This window comes from Nesoenas mayeri, assembly GCF_963082525.1.
Source record: "Nesoenas mayeri genome assembly, chromosome: 23".
Classification (NCBI taxonomy): Eukaryota; Metazoa; Chordata; class Aves; order Columbiformes; family Columbidae; genus Nesoenas; species Nesoenas mayeri.
Window position 1 is genome coordinate 4,364,048 of NC_137574.1, and position 16,479 is coordinate 4,380,526.

Consider the following 16,479-nt stretch of genomic DNA (forward strand, 5'->3'; position numbering starts at 1 on the left):
TGGGCAGGACTAGTCCATCGGGATGTTTTGGCATCTTCATCACTGAAACGAATTGGCAACGGTTATCTTTCTGCGCATCGCTTCCTAGAGCAAAGCAAGGGCTCGTCCACAGCCTCTCCTGGCAAGCAAGAAATCGCTGAATGCAAATGAAACCACTCGACAGCACAACGGGAACAGCTCAGTGGAAACCGCCTTTGTTCATGATGCCACTATCTACTATCGCAAACCGTGTCAGGGCTGCCCAGTCCTGCCAACCCCACCGGCAGACGGTGAAGCTGAGGCATGAGAAAGGTCAAGTTTTGCCCCAGGCACAAATGCAGATGCTGCCAGAGCTCGGCTTAACACCCGTGCTCATCTGCCAGACAACCCAGGGCGCGCTCCGACCCCCCTCATGCGGCATCGCTCATTAGCATCACCTCAAAATAGCCGGTAAAATCGCCCCGCGCTGGGGAGCAACAGCCCCCGGTGCTGGGAGAAGCCACTCCCAGGACCTGCCTCCGCGCCACGGGGAAACTATTTAGGGTGGAGAAGTTCGGGGAGGGCTCCCAGACGCTGGAGGTGTCTGGTCTGTTATACCGCGGCCGGGGCCGGCTCCATTTACATTCTTGGCTTTGCTTTTTGTTTCTTTTTATTTAATTTTCTGGGAAAAATTGATAAATGATCCAGAGATGAGCCACGCCAGGCCTCGCTATGTCATCGAACGTCCCGCGTATTCCGTCAGCCTCTTCGATGAAGAGTTCGAGAAGAAAAGCAGAAGTTACCCCGTTGGGGAAAAGTTGAAAAACCTTTTCAGGTAACATAGAACACAATCGCTGGGGCAAATGTAAAGCAGATTTGGTTTGGAATTAGGATTTGATTCAGACCTGGGGATGTAGTTCCCATTTTTATCCTGAGAAACCTTCTCCATGATCTTCTTTGGAAGATGGATGAAAGGCACAGGAGAAATGCAAATTGTACTGAAGCAAGTGAATCTGGCTGCTCTTTTCCCTGCCTCAGCTGCTCCACTGCAAGGCAAATAAGCAGAACAGTTTGCACTAAGTGCATTCAGGATTTGGGGTTCTGTTTTCCAAATTGTTTAGTAATGAAAAAGATATAAATGGTGATGAAGGTCTGAGTTTGGGGGTTATTTCTTTAAGCTTTCCAGCTGGGATTTCCTTTTATCAGCTTTCTGATCAAAAACAGTACTGGCTTTCCTTAAATAAAGGTGATTAATCCTGCTGATTGCTGCCTTGGAAATCCATTCCTTGGAAAAAAGAAGGCAGTCATACAGGAAGCAGAGAGATGATATTTTGCATGTGCCAACCCAGCAGCAATCTTCTTCCTACAGACACACTTGTGGTTTTTTGACCAAAGACCTGAAAAAGTTCATCTTTGGCTCTGTGCATGAATCTCTGAGCTGTGTTTGCTCTCTACAGCTCACCCGTCCCCTACCTGGAGGGTATCGGGGTATTGGGGAGGTAAATCCTTTGCTCTGCACAGGTTCCTGCTCCAGCTGTGGCAGCATCAGGGACCTCACAGATCCAGGAACATGCCCACAATCCCCCTCCATGGCACCCCCAGCCCATTCACTGCACCAGCCTTGCCCTCGCAGGGAAGGGCTGTGCACCAAATATTGGGCTCAGGATTTGGTGTGGGAGAGAGGTTGAGACATTCATACAAACATCCTTCATTTTTTGCTCGCTTCCCAGCTCACTTGCTTCCTTCCTTCTTCACTTATTTGCATTGTTTTTTTGTCTCCTCCAGATGTTCAGCTTCCAGATTCAAAGTCATTCTCTATAGCCTGTTCCCAATACTTGTGTGGCTCCCCAAGTACAAAATTAAGGACTACATTTTGCCTGATGTTCTTGGTGGGCTCAGTGCGGGGACGATTCAAGTGCCACAAGGTGAGATACGGTGACTTTCTGGGTCACCAGGATAGCACTTTGCCAGTTCAAATAAAGGTCTGCAGATGACAGCTGATGTCCAGTCTGGGGGGATTAGCTACCTTTACTGCTGTATAAACACAAGCTCTACCTCCAACCTGCTTGTCCTACACCTCTCCGCGGTGCCTTTCCCTGCCCTCTTTGGCTGCAGCACCTTGTTGGAGGTGACGTGAGCGTGAGCAGGTCAAAGGGCCGCCAGCTGCGCAGACCTGGCTGACCTACCCAATTCCCTTGTGTTTTCCAGGGATGGCCTTTGCGCTGCTGGCCAACCTGCCACCCGTCAATGGGCTCTACTCCTCCTTCTTCCCCCTGGTAACATATTTCTTCCTTGGCGGTATCCGTCAGATGGTCCCAGGTAAGAATCTGCACAGCAATTGTTTGCACAAGGCAGTTAAATACAGGCTGGGAATACTCAGTGTGTTCCAGAATAGAATCAAAGAATCACAGATGGTTTGGGTTGGAGGGACCTTCCCAGCTCCCCAGTGCCCCCCCTGCCATGAGCAGGGACATCTTCACCAGCTCAGGGTGCTCAGAGCCCCGTCCAGCCTGGCCTGGGATGTCTCCAGGGATGGTTCATCCACCACCTCTCTGGGCAATAGAGATGTCTGGGCACGTTTGGGCCATCAGCGGTTTATGGGATCCCTGATTCTGGCTTCACAGCAGGATCTCACCCCAAGGAACTGCTGCCGCCTCCCACTGCAGCACTGGCTGTGATGATGGGCTGGGTGGTTCTGCCTGGACAGCCCGACCTGTCCAAGCGCCTTCTAGGACAGGATGCTCTCTAGAGCAACCTGCTGACAGCACAATGTTGTGCTATAGGTACTTTTGCCGTCATCAGCATTATTGTTGGCAACGTCTGCCATGAGCTGGCTCCGGAGTCGGACTTCGAGTACCTCAACCACACTACCAATGAGATCAGCGTGAATACCACAGCCCTGGAAGCAGCCAGGCTGGAGATCTCTGCCACGCTGGCCTGCCTGACAGCCATCATACAAGTAAGGACTCGCTGCACCACCTCTGCTGTGTCCTCTGGCCAGGGCTGACCCCACAGGGTCAGCTGGGGTCTCTCTCTGGAGCAGAGATGGTGGTAGAAGCTGCTAGAAGAGGCCCCACTTCTAAGTGGGTGATGCCTCAGCACACTCAGGCTCTGCGCCTCGGCACGTTCCGATTAACGCCTTGTCTGTCCTGCCCTAGCTGTGCCTGGGATTCGTGCAGTTTGGCTTTGTTGCCATCTACCTCTCCGAGTCTTTCATCAGGGGTTTCATGACAGCAGCAGGGCTGCAGATCCTCATCTCCGTGCTCAAGTACGTCTTCGGCTTGACAGTCCCATCTTACACCGGGCCCTTAGCTATCGTCTACGTAAGTGGGTGCTCTGGGCAGGGGCCTCCCCTGCACCTCCTTACCCCAGCGGCCACCGCAGCATCACCGAGAGGGCTTGGGGAGATGGGAAGGGTGGAGGGGGACAGGCTCTCTGCAGCACTACCAGCCCAGCACGTCTGGGCTGCTGCCAGTGTGTTCACAGCATTATCTGAGCCCTCGTCTGCTACTTTCTAATTAGAAATAATGATACGGGTCTGGGATTAGGTGATAATACAAAGCGTGTATACAAAGCCTTACAGCAGGAGTTTTGTGCAATTGTTAGCAACAGAAGCTTTTGCTATGAGCAGGTTTACCCATTCCTGGGCTTTCCTGCATCTTCCATGGATGCATCCTCCAGTGATGCAGCTAGAACTGCATTTAACCAGACAGCACAGGCCCAGGGCTGGTTGCTGATCTCTCAGCAGCAGAGTTTCTAGCATTTCTCTCACCCTTGGCACATCTCAGGGTGTTTGCAGGTGATTATGGTAACAAGTGCTCTCAATTGTGCTGTCCATGTTGTCCACTCTGGTTCCCCATGACACCTTCTCCTCTTCTCTCCCCTTCAGACGTTCATTGATATTTGTAAAGGTCTGCCTAAAACCAACGTGGCCTCCCTGGTCTACGCCTTGGTCAGTGCCGTGCTCCTGATCATTGTCAAGGAGCTCAACCTAAAGTACATGAATAAGATCCGGATGCCCATCCCCATGGAGATCATCATTGTAAGTGACACATGAGTTGTCCCTCAGACCCCCCAGGAGACAGTCCCTCCACAGATGGCCCATCATGTAGAGCATCTATACAGTGAATATGATGTGACTCCCACACATCCTGGGGTCAGAAAATGGGCCATCCCCATGGAGGACACCTCTGCCCCCCAGCTCGTCCCTGTTAGACTGTACCTGCATCCTGATGATGCTGAGGATGAGGGACAGAACTCCTGCTGGGGAGGTTCTCTCCTTTCCTAGCCCAAATTTAGTGCTAATTTTCCACTATCAGCCCCAGCAGCACAGCAAGCTTAGTGCTTCCGAGAGAGCTCATGCCCTGCCTGCTTACCGCTGTTTTATAATCTGTACTTCCAGGTAATAGTTGCGACTGCAATCTCCGGTGGCTTCAACATGCCTGAGAAGTACGGCATGCCCGTTGTTGGGGTGATCGGCATGGGGTAAGTGCATGTGCAGGTCTGACTCAACTTCCAGATAATTTTCCCTCCTCCTCCTGCAGCCGGGAAACATCTCACTCTTCCCTGCTGCCCAACAGTCCCCTTCCAGGGCTGCCCTGTTACACAACTGCCACCAGCCACTCGAGATGTCCTCGCTGTACACATGGATTATGTCATTCCTCAACACACCGGCTCCTCGTCCACTTCACCAGCACCCAGACACCCGTGTCACAACCGCTTCTGGCCTCTGCTTTGCGTGCAGGTTCCCAGCACCGACCCTGCCCCTGGTGAACAAGTGGAAGGACATGATCGGCACGGCTTTCTCGCTCGCCATCGTGGGCTACGTGATCAACCTGGCCATGGGGAGGACGCTGGCGGCCAAGCATGGCTACGACGTGGACCCCAACCAGGTAATGGTTGGTCTGGTGGGACACGGTCCAGGATCGTTCCCTTTGCTCTCAGGCGTGAAAGGAAAACCTTGTTGTGTGATTGGGGAGGTTTCAGACGTGCTCTGATTCAAACAGACGTGCTGCTCCCGTGCATGCAGGCTCGGGTGGCAGCTTGCCAGGTGGGGGGACAAAGGACACGGCAGATTCATCTCCCATGGACTGGAGAGAACCTGCGAAAGGGAAGAAAGCCTTAGGTTGAGCTCTTTGCTTTGCTCTCCCTCCAGATCTAGCTTAAGCACTGAGCACTGTCATAGAGAGCATTTCTGCAGGTTGTTTGAGCACGAGGCACATGTGTTTCTCACTGAGCGCAGAAAGACCTGGATTCCTGGTGTGTCACCTAGATACTGTGAGAGGCAGGACATTAAATAATCCTCTTTTGTCATCACTAGCACAGTGGCAGCTTTCAATAACAGCCACGCATACCACGTGAAGCCCTGCCCTTAGTGTGTCAACAGATGACAACGTGTTTATGTGGAGCTGTGCTTCCAGGTTTCCCTGCTATACCAGCGCCTGTCCCAGCCCGTGCTGGAAGGAAAAGCTCTGGGACACACTGTGGGGAACCCAAATCCCTCCCCAGACCACACAAACCCCAGGGTCTGGCTCCTGCTCTCCCACCTGGCAGCTCAGAGGTGCTGGCAGGGCAGGAGTCCTTTCTGATGACCATGTTCCCCCATCTCCACAGGAAATGCTGGCCCTGGGCTGCAGCAACTTCTTTGGATCCTTCTTCAAAATCCACGTGATCTGCTGTGCTCTCTCCGTCACTCTCGCCGTCGATGGGGCAGGAGGGAAATCACAAGTTAGTAACCTCCTCCTCCTCCTCCTCTCTTCCCTACGTGACCCCACTTGACCACAAACCCATGCACGCTGCCAGCCTGACATCGCTTGCTGCAGGTCTGGAGAAGCTCCACAGATCACTGTTCCACATTGTTAAAAGCGCAATATCCTCTCTCTCCAACCCTATTTTGTTCCCTGGGTGGTTCTTTGAGTTGGTCACAGATGAAGGGTTGTAAATCTGCATTCCCAGTCTGGCTGTGACTGAGCAGAGCTACCGCGTGAGGGAAGTTTGGGGTTATCTGTGGGATCTGCAAAATCTGGGCTCATTTCTCGGAGGCAATCGTTTGCTCACAGAAAATACTGCAGGGACCACTTGTGCCGTTGGCTGGAGCAGCGTGAGAGGAAAGACCCAGAGGGGGTTTAGGAAAACACTGGCGTTTACTGATGTGATCTCTTTCTTTTTTGCAGGTGGCAAGTTTCTTTGTGGCCTTGGTGGTCATGGTGACCATGTTGGCTTTGGGGATCTACCTCGAACCTCTTCCAAAGGTAACATGAACTTCTGTGCAATGCACCACATCTCCACACATGGTTCATTCCTGGGCTGGGGTCCTGTTTGCACTGTGTCTCTGGAAGCAAGAATACTCTAAATTATCATGCTCAGATCCAAGTGAGACATTTTTGAGCATTCCCTTGTGGTAACTGGATCACAGAAGGGAGATGCTGCGGAAAGCATCTGCTGCGACGCGTGGCACATCCACACCTCAGCTTGACACGATCCCCTCTCATCCGCAGTCCGTCCTGGGAGCTCTCATTGCCGTGAACCTGAAAAACTCCCTCAAGCAGCTGGCCGATCCCTTCTACCTGTGGAAGAAGAGCAAGCTGGACTGTGTGAGTGCCTGGGGTCGGCTGGGAGGCAGAGGCAGGGTGGGCAGACCAACCCCCCAGCAGGTTTTTGCGGGGCAGGAGGGCAGTTTGAGTCCCCTGCAAAAGGTGGGTTTCACTCTCTCGATGCGATCGTGCTCCCAACCCCTCGCCAACGATGTCCCGAGAGCCTGTCCAGCCCAGCTGAGCACTCTCAAGCTCAGCACACATATCAGAGAGGCCTGAACTATTACCTGCTCTGTTTAAATGCCAATCAACCACGGGAGCCTGTTTGCCCAGAACTAGCCAAACCGGCCCTGCTCAATATCTGGGAGTCATGACTTAAAAACTCACACAATAGCCCTCCAGGGTGAGGAGAGCCCTTCACAGCGATAAGGACTCCAGGCACTGGTTGATGTATAAACCCAGGCGGGGGGCGCGGGGGAGTGAGAACGGAATTTGGAAATGTCTGACATAAAAAGACAGTGTTTGAACAGGACTCCCACGGCTGAGTGGTGCGTGTGGACACTGAGCCAATATCCTGTCAGGTCCCGACAAACCACCTTATCGGAGAAATCAGGAGTCCAAAGGGGCTGACCCGAGTCATCAAGAGCTTTCCCAAAATACCGTTCAAACAGGTGCTGGAGCAGAGATGGGTTAGCAAGCAGCCCAGGGTGCGAGCGTGATGTGATGGCACATTCTAGCACATGGCACAAGATACAAAAACAAACTGGTCCATGCTCAGGATTAAGCCTGACAGACTGACCAGACTAGGGATATGCGAGGTCTGAGCTGACACGGTTATGCAGGAAAGAATCATCAGAGAGACAAAAGCTCAAATCCTGCAGGGAGTATGGGGAGCAGGGAGTATGGGGAGCAGGGAGATGCCAATGGAGTGAACTGCATTTCCCCTGACCTTAATCTCCCTGGAATTTGAACTAGATTCGGTGTCCTGTCCCAAAACTGGGAACACCATTTCTGGGTGATGTCAGCCCATCGGTGTTCGTTACCTCAAATCTGGTTGTGTTGCAGTGCTAACTAGAGGGATCTCTCCACAGACACAGCCCAGGGTGACCTCTGGGTGGAGGGGAAGCCCTTGCCATTTCTATGCACCACGCATAGAAATTAAGATGCTGAAGTCACCAAAGTTACCCTGATTTGTCCAAGGTCAAAGATAGGTTTTGTCAGCCTTGAGGATGGGATCATAATAACCTGATAATGATTCTCAGCAGGCACGTTTATATGTTGAGGAAGGACTAATTTCATACGAAAGGTGATGCTTGAGTGCTTAATATACAAAAATGACAAATGGCAGAGCTCAGAGCAAGAGACGGAGCAGGTTTTGATATGCTCTGTGATACTTTGTCATCAAATCTGCTCTGTGTTCATGTCATTAACAGTAGGTGCTCAGATGGTTTTCAGACACGTCCATTCCTTCCGAAATGCTCTGACTGGCAGCAGGAGCTTTTTGGGGGGCGCTGGGAGCACTTTCTGAGCAGCAGATGGTCTGATTTGAGAAAGCCTTTTCTCGACTAGAGAGGCTGATACGTTTCGAACGGAGCGAGCGGTGCGGACGTCCCCACTGCTGTGAAGAAACGCGCTGGCTGCTTTTACAGCTGAAAAGCTGTGGCTTTTGGCAGGCTTCCCAGCACTGATGTTTCACACCAAAGCATGCAATAAAGCATCTAATTAGAATAGCTGCAGAATTCAGGTCTTGGGTCTTTTGATCCTCAGCTGGGTAGTTCTTTGGGTGCAGAATACCAGCATCCCTCCCTCGCTGTGCTCCAGCCCATGACACAGTAAAATGACCCGCTGTGCTCTTCTCTTTCCACAGCTGGTCTGGCTCGTCAGCTTCCTCTCCGCTTTCTTCCTGAGCCTTCCCTATGGAGTTGCCGTCGGTGTGGGATTTTCCGTGCTGGTTGTGGTTTTCCATACCCAGTTGTAAGTACCGGTGTCGCTCCCAAAACTGCAGAATAAACCATAGATTATTTTTATAACCGACCTCTGGCCCGTGTTTCGGAGGAACGTGTGGCAGGAGCCTGGGGGAGTGCAGGTGTCCTCCCCGGCCCCTGGAATGTGCAAACAGGAATGGCAGGCGCTAATTTACTGCCTGCATTCCCGCTCCTGCGCACGCTTAGCGATGTGCACATCCCAAGGCAGGGGGAAGGCTGCAGGTATTCACTTCAGCACAAAACACTGCCCGCAGAGTCCCCAGCAGAAAATCTTGTGCATAAAGAGCCCCCCGTACATGTGCAGAGACTGGCGTGAAGGTTATACACCATTTTTAATCCATCAAAGCCCTTTATTAATATTTCCCAGTCTGGGATGTCAAACTGCTGACACTTTTTTTGCCCTGTAGACTCTGCGGGGTTGAAATCTAAGTATTTTCATAAAGCAAATTTTCAAATCCTGGTATGGAATGTGAAGCAAAGCAGTTTTACTCCCCTGCAGTATTTACTCTAATTCTGGTTGTCTCTTTTCTCCCAGTCGTAACGGCTCTGCCCTGGGCCAAGTAATTTCCACTGACATCTACAAGAACCCTAAAGATTACAACAAGGTAAGCAGAAGCGAGAGCACCCTCAGAGAACACACTGTTCTTTACCACTGGTACCCAGTGTGACCGGGATGTTGCTGCTGCTATTGCTGCTCGTTTCGGGGGTAGCAGGAGAGCTGCTCTTCAACTGACCTTCCCAGTTACCTGCTGCCCACACTCCCCGTCACCCCTCACACACCCCCTGTCACACCTGGTCACCCCTTGTCACGCCTGGTTTGAGCTCTTGTCTCCGTTGCAGGTACACGAACTTAATGGGATTAAAATTGTGACCTACTGCTCGCCGCTGTATTTTGCCAACTCAGAGATATTCCGCGAGAAGATTATAGCCAAGGTGAGCGATGCCCTAAGAAATCCCTGTTTGCAGCAAAGGGGCCTTTTTCTCTCCCGTGTTGCTACACAAAGGTAACTAAAATGGCCATGAAAGATGGTCACGTCCATCCTTTTCCATCCTTCTCTCCCCGATCTTCAGGACGGTTTGTAGATCTCATTTTAGAGGTTATGCCCGAATCCTGGCACTGTCTTCCTCCAAGCTCTGCCAAAGCAGAGTCATCCTGCCACTGCAAGTCTCTCCTCCCTGCGTGTGCAGGGACCCTGGAGATGTTGCTGCCCGGTTGCCACCAGGATGTGCTGCTGCTGTCCCCCTGCGCCATGTGCCACAGGCTGCGAAATTGGAAGAAAGACATTTTCTTTCTTTTTTTTTGTCTTTTCCACAGACCGGGGTGGATCCTGGTAAAGTGTACTTAGCCAGGAAGAAATATGTGAAACAGCAGGAGAAGGGGACAGCACAGCCACCAACACAGCTACCGAAATTCTTACTGAAGCAGAACAAGGTAACTCGGTTTGTTTCCCTGCGTTGATGGATAAGATCTCAAGTCCCCATCAAACAGCTCCTCTAGATAAAGGATTTTCTGCACTGTCTTCCCAGCTCCATTTACCACTTCTTGCTTCTTTTCCTTGCCACCCACATCTCCATTCCTCCCAATAGCCAAAACCTCAAGATGCAGGAAGACTGGAAGTGGTTGGCATCAAGAAAGCTGTAGAGGTGGCTAGAATGGGAACACAGTGAACAATTTGCTAGAAACTAGGCTTGTCCTCTTGTGCCCTTTTGAAGCACATTTCCCAGTCACCCCAGCTTGGTTTGGTTTGCATTGCTGAGCAGTCTGCGACCAGGAATCATTTAAAATTAATCTAAGGCGCTCCACCCCAAGGGACATTTAGTCTAGCACCAGGCTGGAGTTAGTCCAGATTAAAACACTTCATGCCACTGAATACTTGAGGTGCATTCCCATGCCAGAATCTCAGCTCGTGCTGGTCACTGTGCCCTGCCCTGACTCTGCATTTCTGGTTTGCTGTAGACCTTGTCTTTGCAAGAGCTCCAGAAAGACTTCGAGAGCACCTCTCCAACAGATACCAACAACAACCAGACGACTGCTAATGGTGCCAGCATCTCCTACGTCACCTTCCGCCCGCCCGCCAACGGCGCTGAGCAGGTCCACACCTCCAGCAGCACCTCTACGCTGCAAGGAAGCACTTTCAGCGTCACACCTACGGCAAATGTTGACCCTGTGATGACAGCACCGCCCTATATCAGCTTTCACACCATCATCCTGGACATGAGCGGAGTGTGTTTTGTTGACCTAATGGGCACAAAAGCACTGGGCAAGGTTAGTTCTATACTACAAACACAGCCAAGCAATGTATCACCCAGGTACCTTCCGCTCTCTTGGGCACCTCAGATAATTACGGTTACCCTTCCCAGTAGAAGGTTTGTGTGGCTTTCTCCTTCAGCATCCCCAGGGCACGCGTAAGGTCCTGGATAAAAGACTTTATGTATAAACACAAAACGGGGGTGGCAGTGTTACTAATCCTCTCCCCTCTCATCCCTTCTAGCTGTGTTCCAGTTATCAGAAGATTGGGATTAAAGTGTTCTTGGCAAATGTACATGGTAAGAATCCATGAAGGACACATTTCCATGCGATTTTCCCCCATGGATGTGCTCCTGGCAGACAGGAGATCTTTTTGTGTTCTTTATGCAAACCATGCGAGCTGTCAGCCTCCTGTCAGACCAAACCAGAACAGATGAAAGAACAGAAGAAAGGAAAGAGAAATACTGTTTTTCTGTGTGTAAAATAGGTCCTTTCATTTGGGAAAGTGGTATGACTGGAACATCTCCACCTTTTGCATGTAGGAAAATAGATCCCTACACTCTTATTTCTGCAGCAAACCTGCTTCTTCCCTATGCACCACTGACAGTCATTCAGACCTTCAAAGGCTTCATTCTTTGGTTTCCTTCTCATTCACCTGCCTTTCCTTTCTCCAGCCCAGGTGTACAATGACATTAGCACAGGTGGAGTCTTTGAAGAAGGAGGCCTGGACCGAAGTCACATCTTCTTGACCATCCACGACGCTGTTTTGTTTGCCCTGGCCAACAGCAGAGAAGTTGTCCACCCGCCCGTCTCAGAAGAGGTAAATTCGCTCCCCAGTCTTTCTCCAGCTCACAGGAGTGCACTATTAGGCTTAGACACCACGTCAGCACAAAGGAAGAATAACAACGGACTGCTGCACCTAATAAAGTCCCTTGTTTATCTCAAATGGTAAAGGCCTAAATCCAACACAATATTTCATCTCATGTATAATAATAATTCCCATGTATGGGCCAAGCACCTACTGATGGAATTGATCTCAATGGCAGCTCAGAAGTGTAAATGTCTTCTGCAACCCCCAGCTCAGAGATAAATGTTGTCCCAGCCTGGGGAAGCCCAAAGACCTGCTCCAGCACTACAGTCTCAGCCTGGGGTTGGCTGGAACATGCAGCTGCATGCAAAGGCAGAATATGGCCTTCAGAAATGAAGGCAAAGCACATGCCTCTGTTCTTGAATCGCCCCAGCATCCACGAACACTTCCTTTGGCGGGAGGAGAAAAAACAGAGGCAGAAATGTGGCCCCTGCTGCCAACACAGGGTCAGACAAGCTGTTTCCTCAAATATGGGCTGGTTTATTGTGCGATAATTGGAGGTGGAACCAGAGCAGCGTTAGCTAGTTATCTGTGGTGAATAAGTTAAGGTATCTCATATCTCAGCAGAGAGATATGTAAATGCCAGCTCAGTCAGAAGAGATAAACAACTGAAACAGGATTCCTTCTGTGCCCCTTCTTCCCTTTGAGCTTGTGTCATGTTTTAAGCCCGGGTTGGTCATTTTGTTTCGTTCCTTTCAACCCTGTGCTCTTCTAATTTGTGGATTTGATTCTTTCCTGCGTAGAGGCCACACCAGACGGAGCTCTCCATCTCCGACGAGTCTGTGGATGAAAGCAGTGCGGAGTTCAAGAACTTGGAGGAGGTGAGGTCTAGTTCCAGGGGTCACTTCTTCACCTGGGGACATGAGGTGGAAATCAGAAGCTGTGATTGGGATTTATTAGATGGGAAGTCCCCTGTGCCCTTGCCAGGCAAACAGCTAACAGCAGTAATGCTTTGGGAAGTTACTTGCAAAAATAATTTTAAATCCCTGTCATAGATGGGCAGGTGGGCTGAACAAGATGATCTCCAGAGGTCCCTTCCAACTCCAACCATTCTGTGAATCGTGGAATCATAGAATAATTTTGGTTGGAAGAGACCCTTAAGATCATTGAGTCATAACCCAAATCCAGACTCACGAGGGGCTCTGGCAGGCACCTGGATGCAGGAGCAGCCCGGTCATCCCACCGGGGAGTCCGTCCATCTGTTCTGGGCCACAGAGGTCAGGTTCATGGTTAGACCTGTGGTCTCCATCCCCTGGGGTCAGGTTTAGCTCAAGCACAAAAGAAGGGTCATGCTTTGAGTTTTTCAGCACAAGACTGTTAATGTTGAAGTGACCTACACCAACTGAACCCATGTCCTGGGGGGCAGAGTGACCCTTCCAGCACCAGCTGTCCCCCGTGGAGGAGGGTTGGAGGGTGGTGTTTCTGTGACTCAACGGCTGCTGAGCCGCGTTGCTGGGTTTGTGGCACCAGCCTTAACCCCACATGCCTTGTGTGCCCTTTAGGAGATGTTTGGCAGCATGTTCCACTCAGAGACCCAGACAGCTCTGTGAGCATCGGCGTGCAGGCAAACCCCCCCGAACAGACTCCTCTCTTCCATCCCTCCGTGAAGAGCTGCGCTTCCACCCGGGGATACAATAAGTTTGCAAAGCAAGAGGCCATCGCACCTCTCAAACTGATCAATTCCTCCCTCCACTGCTTCTGCTATTCAGAGCAGCGGACACTGGAGCAGAAAACAGAAATCTCCAGAAGCAGGAACTCAGGAAAAAGCCATGTCATTAATTACAGAAGAGAAGCGAGTTCATTTGAAGGCAGGTGCCTTAACACATGGGACGATTACTCATTTTTGCCAAGTGCTCTTTGTCTCACACAGTCGCACTCTTCTGTCTGCACAGGCACCACGTAATTTGGGCACCCCCCTCCTTTCTTTCCCCGCTCCCTCTTTTCCTGATGAAGTACAAGCAAATACTAAGAGCCTTTCACAGCTTCAACTCACGAGCAAAAGCAACTCTTGCAAGACGCGGTTGGACCCGATGATCCTGAAGGTCTCCTCCAACTGAAATGATTCTATGATTCTATGATGCAGTTTTGTAACATGATGCTGTTCGAAAACATGCACTGACCTTTGGGGTGTCCACACAGTGAGTGCGACCTCCCAGATTTCCCTGCGTGCCACCCCCCTCCACCTTCCCCGTGTCCCCTCCTCCATGTCCCCCCAATGTCCCAGACACCGCTGCTGCAATCCCGTCCCGTATTTCTGACACCCAAAGACCTCCACACTGTCTCAGCAGGGCTACTTTCTAATGTCATTTCTTTTTCTTGCTAATAGGACTAGTTTGTAATCACAAATAAGAATCCCTTGTCACCGTGTGTTACGTGCACATATTCTCCTGCCCGCCTCACGGGCTGAACATGTGTTCAAAGACTCAGGGTCCAGCTCAAACCCTCTCTCAAGGTTTTTAGGGACCTTTCCACTGACCGAACAGCGCGGATGGCACAGCAGCGTTCACCCCAAGGCTGTTCTGACTCCCTTCCCATCCTCTAGCTGATCGGAACGACTCAAAGCTTTAGTCCAGAACATGGCTGAGTGCTTTGGGGAGATATTTGTTTTTCGCAAATCATTTTGATCACAAGTAGCACATTCAGGGACAGGGCAGGAAGCCCCTTCTGCACACTCTTCATAATGCCAGCGATCCAGAGCAGGAAAACTGAAATTTGAGTGTATTTTATGTCTCCAACTCAGGACCAGCCCAAGTGACACCCTGGGCTATGGTGACGAGCTCTCAAGTGGTCACTTGTGCAACAACAGTCATCTCTTGTATGGGATGGCATATTTCCATAACACTTTTCCACTACATTAGATGATTTTTGCTAAAATTCACCACAGACTGATGCTACCAGGACCATCTACCTCTCAGGCAAACACGCCTGCCTCACTAACCCACCGACAGACAGCTGAGATCTTAATAATTTCTAAAGAATCTGACATTCTTTTACATTTGAGTGATGCTAATAGCAACTGCTATTTTAGCTTCCTTTTCTGATGCCTTCCCTTCCTACCCGGTGCTGATGTTGTGACAGTAATGACAAGATGACAATATAAAGCCTGAAAAATCTAAGCATAAACCAGGGGTTGAAGGGACACTTCTTTCTTCAGTGCATTTCAACCTCAAACGTGGCTTTTATGAAGGTAAGGTTATAAAAAAAAAATTAAGATAAAGACACATACTTCAATTGCAATGGAAACAATTTCTTTTGTTTGAATTTCAAATCTTCCTACAAAGTGTTTCAGCATTGGGATAAAACGCAAGAGGCGACAAGAAAAACTGAACAGTGATGGAAGTAAAACTGGATGGTTTGTTATCTTTCCATGCTTGCAAAAAATAAAGACTGGCCTTAATAATGAAAGTCAATTATATTTTTTAAAGTTATTTCTGTTTTATTACTCCAAGATACTAAAAAGCCAATTGCTAGAAAGCTTTCTGGGGAGAGAAAGTGGGGCTTTCCAACAGCTCCCAGATGTCTCATTTTTAAGGAAAATAGAGTTTTGTGAACCATCATTAAAGGAAACGACATCAGGACTCAGCCAGCTTGGTTTGATATGTAATAACACCTCATTAACTAAGTCACCATTTCTCCACCTCAATTTCTGATTATGTGGTACAGGAGAGAGTAATAAAACCAAAAGAGGTTAGTTTCCAAAAGGAAAACCCCACTAACTAATGGTGATTATGTATTTTAATCTTAGACAGCAGTGATTTTTCCAAAATCCATGTATAGCTTGTTCTATAAGGCAAAATCAAGGGATTAATTCTCTTAAATTATCTTTGAGGGTGATTACTCATGGTCTTTTGTTACTGCCTGAGTTTTCCTTTTACTTGCTTGTTTGAAAAAAGCAACAAAGAAATGGTGCAACGGAACAAGAAACTTTCCTACAGTAGCTAATCGATACTTCTGTCTCTCTGAGGCGACATCGCGTTAAACAAGGAAAATTCCAATTTCCAGTTCTTCATTCAAGCTTAATTACAGGATGCTGATTCCACAGTCTCAGGGCCCGATGGGCCAAACACAAGAAGCCTCAGAGGAATAGACCATGTATGAAAAATAAATTGCATTTCTTGAAGTTCCTACAAACAGAATGGATGGGATGTCAAGAGAGGCGGCAACAGCAGTGACCATATGCTCTGTAATTCTGATGACCTGGGCAGAAGGATATGTCATGTCAGCCATGGGCAGATTCCAGCAATAACATCAGTCTTTATTTCTAAGTGCCCAGGCAAGAGAGTTAGGGAAGCACAAATTCACACTGGGGTAGAAAAATTTTAATTTCAAGTGTCCCTTTTTTGCTATTAAAGTAAGTGATGTCGACATGTAATGGCTCTGAAGCCTTACGCGATAAACACATGATATATAACCCGCTCAGAAATGTTTGTAATTTATTTAATTTAATACTGGGTTTGTTCTTTTTTGATAATAAAGAATGTGCGAACAATCACCTGCTTCCTCTGCTGATTTGAAAGCAGGCTCTCCACAGCAGCTCCTCACTGGTATTAAACATCTCAGGCCAGTTTATGCCATGGGAATCACAGAATCACAGAATCACAGAATGGGCTGGGTTGGAAAAGACCTCAGAGATCATCAAGTCCAACCCTTGGTCCAACTCCAGTCCGTTTACTAGATCATGGCACTAAGTGCCACGTCCAACCTCACTTTAAAAAACTCCAGGGATGGCGAGTCCAGCACCTCCCTGGGCAGCCATTCCAATCCCTGACCACTATCTCTGTAAAGAATTTCTTCCTAATATCCAGCCTAAATTTCCCCTGGCAGAGTTGAAGCCCATGGCCCCTTGTCCTATTGCTGATGCCTGGGAGAAGAGACCAATCCCCACCT

General features: G+C 49.6%; 1 protein-coding gene across 1 annotated transcript; it reads left to right on the top strand.

Moving 5' to 3' along the window:
* Nucleotides 1-668: 668 nt before the first annotated feature.
* Nucleotides 669-13,142, top strand: SLC26A9 (solute carrier family 26 member 9; the record flags this gene model as incomplete). The annotated part of the gene is made up of 20 exons (XM_080358550.1): nt 669-793; nt 1,744-1,883; nt 2,167-2,277; nt 2,742-2,917; nt 3,117-3,281; nt 3,848-4,000; nt 4,361-4,443; nt 4,703-4,850; nt 5,572-5,685; nt 6,132-6,209; nt 6,456-6,551; nt 8,359-8,465; nt 9,012-9,081; nt 9,317-9,409; nt 9,792-9,908; nt 10,434-10,742; nt 10,969-11,023; nt 11,399-11,544; nt 12,336-12,413; nt 13,095-13,142. 20 exons carry the CDS (start codon nt 669-671, stop codon nt 13,140-13,142), a joined length of 2,412 nt encoding a protein of 803 aa, XP_080214676.1.
* Between the last annotated feature and the right edge of the window lie 3,337 nt (nt 13,143-16,479).